The sequence below is a fragment of the Zerene cesonia genome, chromosome 27 (genome assembly GCF_012273895.1).
Source record: "Zerene cesonia ecotype Mississippi chromosome 27, Zerene_cesonia_1.1, whole genome shotgun sequence".
NCBI lineage: Eukaryota > Metazoa > Arthropoda > Insecta > Lepidoptera > Pieridae > Zerene > Zerene cesonia.
This window is the reverse complement of record NC_052128.1, coordinates 2,387,617-2,399,289: the sequence shown is the minus strand read 5'-3', so window position 1 is coordinate 2,399,289 and position 11,673 is coordinate 2,387,617. Positions and strand designations below refer to the sequence as shown.

The 11,673-nt window shown below is 30.5% G+C and overlaps 1 protein-coding gene across 1 annotated transcript in view; it reads right to left on the bottom strand.

The window, feature by feature from the left end:
* Positions 1 to 10,504: 10,504 nt before the first annotated feature.
* The window catches only part of LOC119837435 (protein tumorous imaginal discs, mitochondrial-like), a 7,934-nt gene continuing 6,765 nt past the window's right edge, over positions 10,505 to 11,673 (bottom strand). Inside the window, exon 10 of the mRNA XM_038363013.1 lies at positions 10,505 to 11,268. Coding sequence (XP_038218941.1) covers positions 11,138 to 11,268 — 131 coding nt within the window. The 3' untranslated portion in view covers positions 10,505 to 11,137. The remainder of the gene's footprint in view (positions 11,269 to 11,673) is intronic.

Below are 11,673 nucleotides of genomic sequence, written 5' to 3'. Positions count from 1 at the left end.
AACAAGTTGTAACTTCCACATATATTTGTCCAGACAGTTTTCAATCTTATTTCAGTCTAAGACGTGTAATACTTTATTAGCTCTATTACTATCTACACACGTGTAATACTTTACTTAGCTCAAACTACGCATCTCGTTCTAGAAACATGATGTTATCCTGAATAGATTTCTGTAAATCGTAAACCAGCGTCCCACGGGCTGTGCTCTCAGATACAGCGGTGAGATCGGTAAAAACTCAGAAAAACCATATCCTTTACGGATAAGTTTTCTGGAAATATCATAAAATGTGTACAAATTGGAAAGATTTCGATTCACGTGTTTTTCGTTCCTCTTAAAATATACAATGAAATTGCAGATAAAATAAAAGCATGACTTGTTTATTAAATACACTAGTTTTCATTAATGATTACTATTACAGCTTTTCCAAAATTAACATTGTATGCAGTAGCTTTTAACACTGCATTGGACCAACATACATCAGTATAAACGTATTAGAAAAAAATATCGATAGATAAGCTTGTCGCTTTCGCTTGTCTGCTGCTATCCCTGTGAATACGCTCTCAGTCCCAGGTTGTGAAGTAATTGCAAGGGGACATCAATTTGCTCGACTGCTCAGGATTGATTCAATCGATTTAAATCAACGCTGTTAAGACTATCGGCGAATTGCTTGTACGTATTTTCTTTTGATTTCAAATATATTTGCAAACATAATACGTATGAACGTGGGACAAACACTGAATAATTATTTGATTTCGTGACGGATTATAGAAAGCGAAAAAAAGACAACCCTTTTTACAGTGACTTTAAAACAGATTTAAAGTAGTATGTGAATTCATTTTACATTCTTTTTAACAAGAAAAAGGAAAATGAAATGTAACAAAATAATGTTTTATTAAAGAATAAAATAGAAAACGGCTCTGAAAAAATTATTCAGTGGAATTTAGAAATATATTTTACGAACAATGTTCGAGATATCCAATTAAGTATAAATGGAATCCAATCATAAATAAAATATTTAAAAAAATCCAATAATTTTCACCCGTGAAATGTTTTCTAGTGACAGTGATTTGTATTAAATTTTCAGTTCTCAATTCTCCCGTTAAAAGCTTTATCGCTTGACGGGCATAAATTGAGAATATACAATATTGAACATTGATTGTAATGTGGAAGATATCGACTTTCTTTTAGCGACCTTCGTTTTGTATTTTTTTTTTGTTTACATATAACACATTGGTAGATAATTAGACTAGAGACTGTGTGGTTAATATGTAAAAATTTAATTTAGGCGATTATAATAAACTATAACTAGAATTTGATGTGCATATTTTCATACTTTAAAGTTTGAATTAACCTACGATTTTTGAATATAACCTAAGATTTGCCAACTCGACATGCTAAAAGATCGAACAGTTCAAACTCCTGTAAAATATTTGCTGTCCATCCATCTCGTTAAGAAATTCAAATGCAAATGTTACATTCTCTTTAAATCATTTCACTATTTTATATCATTCTCTGCAAATACGTAATAAATGTAGGTACCTGAAAATGTTAGACAAGGTTAACACCGAATACTAATAAATTCCTTTGTGCATCATACATTCAATTATATCAGCAATTATACAAAGTAGATTCTTGTTACAATACTAGGTAAATATGAATAATATATTACAGAACAGTTACGCAGTACGTGATAAAAAATGATTTTTTTTATCGTCTATTTATAATCCTTACCATAGCATCTAAACCAATATATCAATACTATAAATTCGAAAGTGTGTTTATTTGTTTGTTTGTATTTCTATAACAACCGAAGTTTTTTTTGTCTGGAGATAGAAGGCTAGAAAATTACAAAGCATACTCTTTACCCCAATAAAACATCTCATTCCCGTGAAAAAGTCCGATGGCTACAAGGAAGCCGTAGGCGAAAAGCTGGTTTTGTTAATCATGTTTAATTATTTAGGTACATAGTTAAGGCTCTTGCCAGGGGAAACGGACTAGTGCACAAATGCAAATAGCTCATCGATCAGGAGCAATCCGCTTAGTACCGGTTTAATCCCAGCTCAATTCACGACCCATCGTCGAAAACCGTTTCGCTAAACATCCGCCAAATAAGGATTAAATGTTACTTCAAATTGTATAATATTACGTTAAATATAAATAAGGAATATCCATGACTCATTGTTTGGTGAGTACGAGGAGAAATATAAGTTTAAAAGAATATTTAAGCTTACTTTAATTGTGTTTTGTTTAAAATAAAACACCCTAATTATTATGTAACATATGTATATTTATATCTAAATAAATACATTCTGTAATAAATATTATCTGATAATAGAAAATAAGATATTTCTGATCCACGAATTTATTCACTCAATATTTTTGCAAATGAATGTTTTTTTGTGTATCGTCTAAATTTATCTCCTACTATCTATACTATTCAGATAGTCTTTATTCATTTCTCGTTAGCATAATGTAAACTTACTGAGTATTTATTTTCTAAGGCAAACACTGTATTTATGCATATAAGATAAATACATCAGATACTCTTAATTCATTAAAATTTCAACATCTTTCTTTTACGACATACTCTGACTAAGACTGTAACTAGGAACTTCCATGAGCAATAAAAGATCCGCAAGCATTGCCAAGAGCCGGCTAGTAATAAAACATTCAATCATCCCAAAAAACGTTCTACTTAGTAAAATTGAACAGCACCCAGAGATTTCTTGTGCGGAACTAATTAATCAGGAGTTAGTCCATTACTTAAACCGCTGTTTACGTCCAACCGAGCCTGGGATTTATGGGAATATCTCGTAATCCGAGCATTTTAGATTAAGAAACTCATTTTTGACCACTATGTCGCTTAATGCCTTCGCTAATGTTTTAATCAAAATACACTATACACCCATTGTTCGCAATATTTCATTAGCTATCTCAAATGTTTTGTACTAAATTGAATTGGATTTCGGTTAGTTTAATTAAGCATTGGATTTCCAGCTTAAACGATTTGATGAAGTTGTATAATTTAATTTACTGAATGAAGGATAAATATATATAAATACAATAAGAAATCTTATAGTATAATCTGTATTGTGGTTCTAACTTTCAAGGTATATTTATATTCAATAACAATTCTGAATCCTGGACTATATAAAGTAAAGTAAATCATATTAATTATATTTATATCAATGTCATGAGTTGGAATAGTATCTGGGATTTATTGCTACTTGATACCTCTACTACGTAAGAGTAAGTTTAAGAGTAAAAGTCAAACGCAAACATCTTATCAAGAACCGGCAAGAACTGTAGTTTCTCTTTTAAAATCATAACAATTTTTCAACATATTACATTAAAAATAATCATGCCAGAGAATTCCTCCAAAAACCTGTGGTTCTTAAGCATATCTTAAGCATTCCATGGATTACAATCTTTCACATTCATTAACAATGTAATAGGCTCTTCCAACTAACACACCTTTGACATTTTCTTTTAATTCAGATCTACTAAAATAAACAATTTTGGATATTTCAGATCACTCCACTCTCACCCAAATGGAGATATGCTATAGAAAGGCGTTTAGAAGATGAGCGTAAATTGACCATGGAAGCGGTGGGCCACGGGGCGAAATTAAAGCCTGGACAGTTCTGGAATCTTTCTGGGACATTCTTGTTCGCTATATACGTCATGACAGCACTAGGTAAATAGATTTTACTATGAGTCCCCGCAGACCACAGACTTTTTTCGGCCGATAGTTTAGTTGCGTCCTTAATCATTATAATGATATATTCGTACATTATAAGATTCGGTATCTAATGATAAATGAATGTTGTCAGCGGGGACTCTGGACGAACGATCTTAGTATTAAAGTGTGCCTCTATGAAGCATTATGGTTGGAAGCAAATATATTTATAAGATAATATCTTCACACAAATTCTTCGGTCTAATTTAAAATTACTTAATAAAAAACAAATTACCTCTAATTATTACTTATTAGTATGACCCTTTGATTTGATAATAAATTTATATATATTAAGGTAGTGGGTACTTATAGTAGGGTAACATAGAATAATAATAATTTTAAAAAACTCAATCGCCTTATAATTATCAGAATTGACAAAATTTTCATCGGACTACACGCAAGGCACCAGCTTTCAAATAAATAAAGACTTATCAAAATGGGTTTACCCATCCTGTCGAAAGTTCTGAGGTAACAAGCACATAACATACAGTTCAATTGATTATTTTTAAAAGTGAATAAATAATTCATGTGATAATAGTAATATGAATCTATACACGTAATAACTATCTCAGCTTATCAATGTTGACATTTACTTGAAGTAATTAATCTAGTTTGGTAGCAGTTCGCTCCATACAGGAAGCAAATACATTCCGAATAACATAGAACGAAATACAAAGCATTGTTCACTATACAAACATCTGCTGCTTCAATACGCCCTTTGCCTCAGCTCGCTGGTAACCGTTATTATTGGCTTTTCGGGAACAAAGTGCCACAAAGATATATATCTGAAATAGATAGGATAGGTCAACTGCCCAGAACTGATGCCAAATGACAATGTTTTGATTAAAGTCGATGCTGTTGGTATGCCTTTGAACACCTAGAGATCTATAAAATTCTTAAATTAATTAGTTTTGTCATTTAAAATAGATTTATATTCACGCATTAAGACGAATTATTCAATATACTGACTGGTATAAAATTTTACTTGTAAAATGTATTAAACAATGAGTTATATTCATAGGACAGTGAAATTCTCGGACAATTAATTTTCGTTCTAGGCTAGATCTACCGTTGAATCAATCTCTTAAATTACCACAAGCACGCTGTTATTTCTCATAATCATTTATTTTATTATGTAGACTGTGAATCATTAAACCTTTAACGAAATTATTATTAACTCTTGTTAACTCCAGAACCACCTACGTCCTACAGAATTAATTAAAGGCCCTTTGTTTTATGACGTGTTACTTGTTTGGTTCCTGAACGTAAAGTTTTCGTATATTTAAGGAACAAGCGCTGTAACAGTAAAGAGCGCTTTGAGTTCAAAGTGGAAGCAAATTGTTCTTAATATATAATGATTTTCTGCCTCAGAGATTTCGTAGACAATAAATAATTTCTCTTCTTATCTAAATGGTACAATTCAGCTGTTTTTATTTTAAATACACGGGAAGTTATTAAATATTTACATTGTTGCTAAACATTTGTATTCAGAGAGTATATGAAATGAATTTTATTATGTACTGTTTTTAGAGCTTTGTGTTTCAAGATAAAATATGATAAGTATCAAAAGTTATACCTGTATTTTAATAAAACAGTTTATGTTCATGCCGTAGGGTGTGCATATCGTGCCATAAATGGCATGAATCGTTGATTTCTTGTTCAACTGAGGTATTATTTTAAACGAAAATAAAAAAGCGTCGTGCTAAATCCTACCGACACTATAAATTATTCAAACTACATTTTTTCTTTGCTCCATATTTAAAACTGAAATATATTTTATTTAACAGCAAGTCTCTATCAAAAATCCAACATTAGCCAAAGTGAATCATTATAACACGCTTATTTGGGAAACTCGAATGTTTTTAAATGTGTAGAATGTATAGAAAAAACACGCTTACCAAGAATCCAACGAGAGACATATAAATAATAGTTATTAAATGCAATATTTTTTAAGGTTTCGGCGCCCCGGTCCCACACACTGTATGGGGACGAACATCTGGTCTTATTTACGCTATTCTTGCTATTCCAACACATATATATCTCAGTAAGTACATTTCTATATAAACTTCTTCTTTCTAAGGATATAAACGTGATTATTAAGGAAAAACGTATTGTTTTGTATTCACAATATATCGTAAGATTTCTTACCTTTAAAAAATTGTGAACTGTGTTCATATCAGCGTTTTAACGATAAAGACAAAGTTTTATTTTATATGCCCATTGTATTTTTTTTCCTCGAATGATGCAATGCTTTTCTTTCAGTGTTGAATGCTAGCACGTGCGTGGTAATTAACGCCGAAACATACATCCAATCTCTAAAGACAAGTTTTAAAAGAAAAATTGTTGTCGATTCAGATGTTCAGAATATAAAAGGTAAGATAATCTTAACAACTGCAATCAACATAGAACTTTTATTTTAAAATACGAACGCCTTGCATCCAATAATTATTCAATATAGACTTTTACATTATATAGGCATATTAAAGTTACAGCTACTTCTTGAGTTCGTGGTAAGTTTTATGAATTAATAATTAGAAATTTTATTATCAATCGTGAACCTTCAAAACTCAGAATTAGTTAAAAATATATAAAAGAACTTGGTTCTTTCCCTATCTGGCCTTTATAATACATTTTCCTATTTTAGTGGTTCCCCGACAGTATAGTCATTATGCGTGAAACGGGAATAAGTGTCGCATTACCGTCCCTTCTGCATTAAAAATTGGCAGCCGACAGAGCCGCGCTCCTACCGTGGCCTTATTAAAATACACGAACTATTTCGTTCTTGTGCTCTTATTTTTTTCTTTCACCTTAAAAATACTCTGTTCTTTATTTTTGTTTCTTTTTGTAGCTAATTACGATACATGCATAGTAGATACCTTTGATAATCAATTTATTATAGCTTCGAGAAATCTATGCTTTATTCCTTGCAGAAATTAAAATTTGCCCACATTACGATAGTAGGACACACTAGCGAATGCCTCAAAATAAATCAACCCTCCGAGCTAGTGGTGCAACTCTGTCTTCTGAACGAGGTGTGAAATAGCACCGCAGAGCAATATTTAGCGAAAGGGTCGGCAGTAAATGCTAATGCTCTTATCAGCGCCGCGTTTCTCTGTGTAGTTTTGTTGTAAGGTCGAAAAGCCCTTTGTCGTTACTCGTTTACTGTTATTTCTGGTGGTAACATTGTGCTTAATTAATATAATTGTTGGTCAAAACTTTGAATTTATTTATTTATTGTATAACTGTATACAAATAATTTATAAAGCACTTATAATACAGTACCAAAATGAATAGTAAATAAATAAGAGATGAACAATTGTAAGTTTATTATATATATGCCTTTTTATTTGGATAGTTATAAAATCACTCAAAATATATAAAAACTGATAAATTTATGTAATATCTACTATAATATCTAACTGTAATCCTGTAATCTCAAAATTCTTGAGTATCTACTCTATTTAACGCAAAAGCCTAAAATAACAGTACACACTGCAATTGTTCCATTTAAATTAATCATCAGTTAGGACACAAACAAACGTGGGATAATTATTGATGCAAATTTATTCGACCACCGTCATTATTATTGTCAAAACCACTCGACAATGGCTAGTTAAACATCAAAAGGGAAATAGGTTCATTCAACAAACGTTGTGTAATTTTGTATAAATTTTATTTACTAATAAACATACGATATGAACACAACATTTGCCGTGGTAATGTTTTTCTTAATTCTCAAATAAACAGAATATGTAGTAATTTTAATAACTATTGTAATAATAAAAAATACGTACATTTCTTTAGAAAGATTGATTTTCTTCCATCGACAAGCAGATAATCCTCGACCGGTGATGGATAAGTATTAAGATTTTGTGTTGTTAAGCAACCTACCTAATGTTCGCCCGTCTGAATATAACGGAGCCTTATTTAAAAAAATATATGAATCAAATTTTGGTAATTACTGTAATTACTCAAAAACTCGAAAATGAATTTAGTAATGTCAAAAAATATAAGTCTATAGGATATAAATCTAGCAACAAAGAAACATTTATCTATGTTTAAGGTAACATTATTTTATTTCCATGCACCAAGAAAGCTCGAACTGTAGCAGACATTCGGGAGCATTGAAACCGTCAAAAAGTAGTTTTATTCGTAAAAATGTTAAGGTACGTAACATTGTACCTTTGTTGGTACTTAGCAGTTATTACTTTGTAGTTATTAGGTAGTATATTATTTGGTGGTTATAACTCTTAGTTATTTGAAGTAATAACCAGCATAAAAGTTGTAAATAGCTACTCAATACTCACATAGCTACTATATTTATTATCAAAAAGTTCTTTAGGAGTCTCCAGTCCAGTCTTCCCGTGACCATGCTCTCTGTAATGTTCCAAACGTCGGGTTAATAATATAATGAATAAATCGCGTTTAAAATCCGTTAAAAAGTTTTTAATTTCTAAATGTATGATACTCGCGTAAAATCAAACACAAGAAAATACTAGTTCTTTAGGAGTCACTAAGTTTTCTTCTTAAATTTTCAAACATTTTTACTTTTCTTTCTAATTACTATTTATACTATTATTGATAAAACATCTAATAATTAATTAAAAACACTATGACAAAACCCAAAAGAGGGAACGCTTGCCCTAATAAAAATACTAAAGCTTTTCACGAGAGAAAAGCAAGAACTCCGAAAAATACCTGACATTGATGTCGTCACCTTTTTCACATTTCAACTTACCACAAAACTTGTAGCTATGTATCTCTTCGAAGAAATGATTGTTCATACAAAATATACCTACTGAAAGTTATGTCCTGTAGAGGTGAGATATATTTCAGCATGCATAATATATCTGTCTGTGTATCTATAGGTATATTGTGATTTATAATATATAGTTATTGTTAATAGATTGATAAATGTTGATCGCAATTTCATTCGATGCCAATAAGGCTCAAGAAATCTACTAATATTCAGTAAATAAGAAAAGTATTTAGTTCTTTCTATAATAAATTTAAGGAATTTTCATATATGTACATTAAGACTCTCGTTTAATTAAAGTTAAAGTTTCTCCTTAATTTTTTTAAGAATTCACGATAAGTATACATTAAGTACATATAGGTACCCATTTTAGGAATCCTATTTTTACGTGTATCGTTAATGAACAAAGAAATGGCAATTTTAACATGAAAATTTCAGAATATAGACCGTACTCTTTATAATCCTCAGCAGCGACGATAAATTAGTACCAAGCCTAAGAAAACCATTTAGCTTTTGTTTGCCCAATGTTTAGTCGCAAAGTTTTTAAATGGACTAATAATAATATAATTTAAATACCATCCAGGGCTGCCTTAATATATTTTGTGTGGGCCGCGGACTACCTTTTATAATCTTGATGTATTATGCCCTCGGTGTAGTCGCATTTGGATTACTTCGCAACAAGAATACATTTGAAATTATAATGTTTCCCTTGGAATTTACTACAACCGGAGGATTGGAACACGTAAGTTTTTATATGTAATAAAAAGAAAAGTTTTAAGAAAACATTTAGCCTATGCCTTTTCTCTAATCAGGATATAAATACTGAGCATTTATCTTCATACACATTATATGTACAAAATATTACTGTTATTTTACCCATTAGGGTTTAATTGAGGTACCTAATTAAAAATTACAATATGTTTTTACTTTATGTTGTTTGAAACTATTATGCTTATCAAGAATAAACTTATAGTGAAAGAATTTAGAATTTTCAAAACCGGTTGACAAACAAACTATGGACTACAGATAAATAATTTCAGGTCGAGAGCTACGTGCGAGTGTTTTATGGGCTTTACATAGAGGGCGCCATGTGGCTGCTTGCATGCACGCTGGCAACACTTCGACGATGCAGTAGCACTACCATAGAAGATATTGCCCGCAATTATAGGCTCTACGTCACGGATAACTGTGGCGAATGCGAAAATGATATGAGACAATAAAAATATATATTTTTATTCTATTTATATATCTTTGGGTTACAGCAACTTAATAAAAAACCCAATATTTCTTTAATAACTGGAATCGAGGTATGATCGTCAGTCAGTTTATTGTTGTTAGTATCCTTCACATAAGATAGTTTAAATAAAAACCGAAACAGGCATACAAAAATTCTAATAATCTTTATCCACCTTTTTTTAAAAAAAGGAAGAGTTACTTAATTCGACATATTTTTTTTCGATTTGATATCTTAAAATTTTGGACTGCGTGAGCCGATTTTAATGCAAAATCATTATTCGCTTATTTGAAAGCTGATGTCTTCCGTGCGGTCCAATTAAAATTTGGTCTAATTCCGACAATTTGAAGGCGGTTTAACAATAAAAAAAATATTTATACTAAAATTAAATTTAATGAAACTTTCAGGAAAACTCTCAGTGACGGGTCGCAATGAAATAGAAAATAAAATATAATAGTTTAAAAAAACTATAAAACACGCTTTAACAAAAATCATATTTTGCAAATTGAAAACTGGAATAATTTTATCAAATTAGTGTATTGTCATCGGTCCTCAATAAATCTACAAAGTTTGAACGAAATCTGGCCGTTTAAAGTGGGTCAAAATCGCGCCCAAAGAAGTCAGTTACAAACAAACAAACATACAAACAAACAAACATACAAACAAACAAACATACAGGTGAAGCTAATAAAAAGCGTGTAAAAATATTGAAGCACCGCACACCTTTTCCATTTTAATTTCGAAAAAAAAGGATGGTTTAAAATAAAAGAACATATCACTTGTATTTCTTTAATACTTCCTACAAACTAGTCAACTGCTATATACAGCGTTCATTGGTTTTTTAATACATATATTAAATGAAACTATAATTCTATAGACACATTGAAATTATATTTTAATCAACAGAACAGATTCGCTTTATTTCAATAACAAAACTAGATTTGAGCTATTATCTATTATATCACAGAATAAGAGGAAAATTAGAGGAAAGTCAATGTATTTTGAATTTTCAAATAAAATACGCAAACTTGAATTAATTCTTCTACTAGTGGATTTTATTGCTTAACAATAATAGCTCTTATTACAATGTGTTAACTACGTTCAGACCACTTTAAGACTCGATATTTGCATTTTAAACCATACAGGACATATATCTAATAATTTATGCAGAGAAAAAAAAGAAGGGTAGCATTCTCACGTATTCGCATTATTTTTTAGAAATGCAGTTATATTAACTTTTACTTTACAACATTGATATCAATTATTTTAGAAATTTAAGAAAACTGTATCAAATATGTATTATAGTATAAACACACAAGGAAGCCTATAAACGTACTATTTTCCTAAAAAGACGAAACGAATATTATATTCGTATATTCGTAGTCTGAACGTGGCCTTACATTAAGTTTTAACCCTTGCTGCGTTTAGGTTCCTTCAAATCGTCGTCTTCGGTAGCTCCTTCGATGCTTTTCTTTTCCTTGATCGCTTCTTTCACCGCATCGACTAAATTCTGAGGCTCGGATACGGAAATTTTCTTGCCTGTAATTATTAATTAAAATACTTAACCAAAGACAGTATAAAGCATATTACGTTCGAACACTATATATCATTATTATTTTATAGTCTGTACTCAATAGTGTCAAATTGATATAGTGTGACGTCTGATGAGGCGCCTTAAGTTTTTTTTCTATTTAAAATTTTTTATTCACATAAATCTTATCTCGGTGAAAATTTGTCATAAGAGAAAATGCTAGAAATGTTAATTATTTCAAATATACGATTTTCTTGTTATATTCTTACAACTTACCCTAGAATTAAAAAACAGTACAGTAGAATTTTACCGAATTACTCACATTACAAATATGAATTATGTATACTTAGTCTGGCCATAAATACTGTTACACTTAATTATAAAAAAATATTACATTTGAATTTCGAATCTGT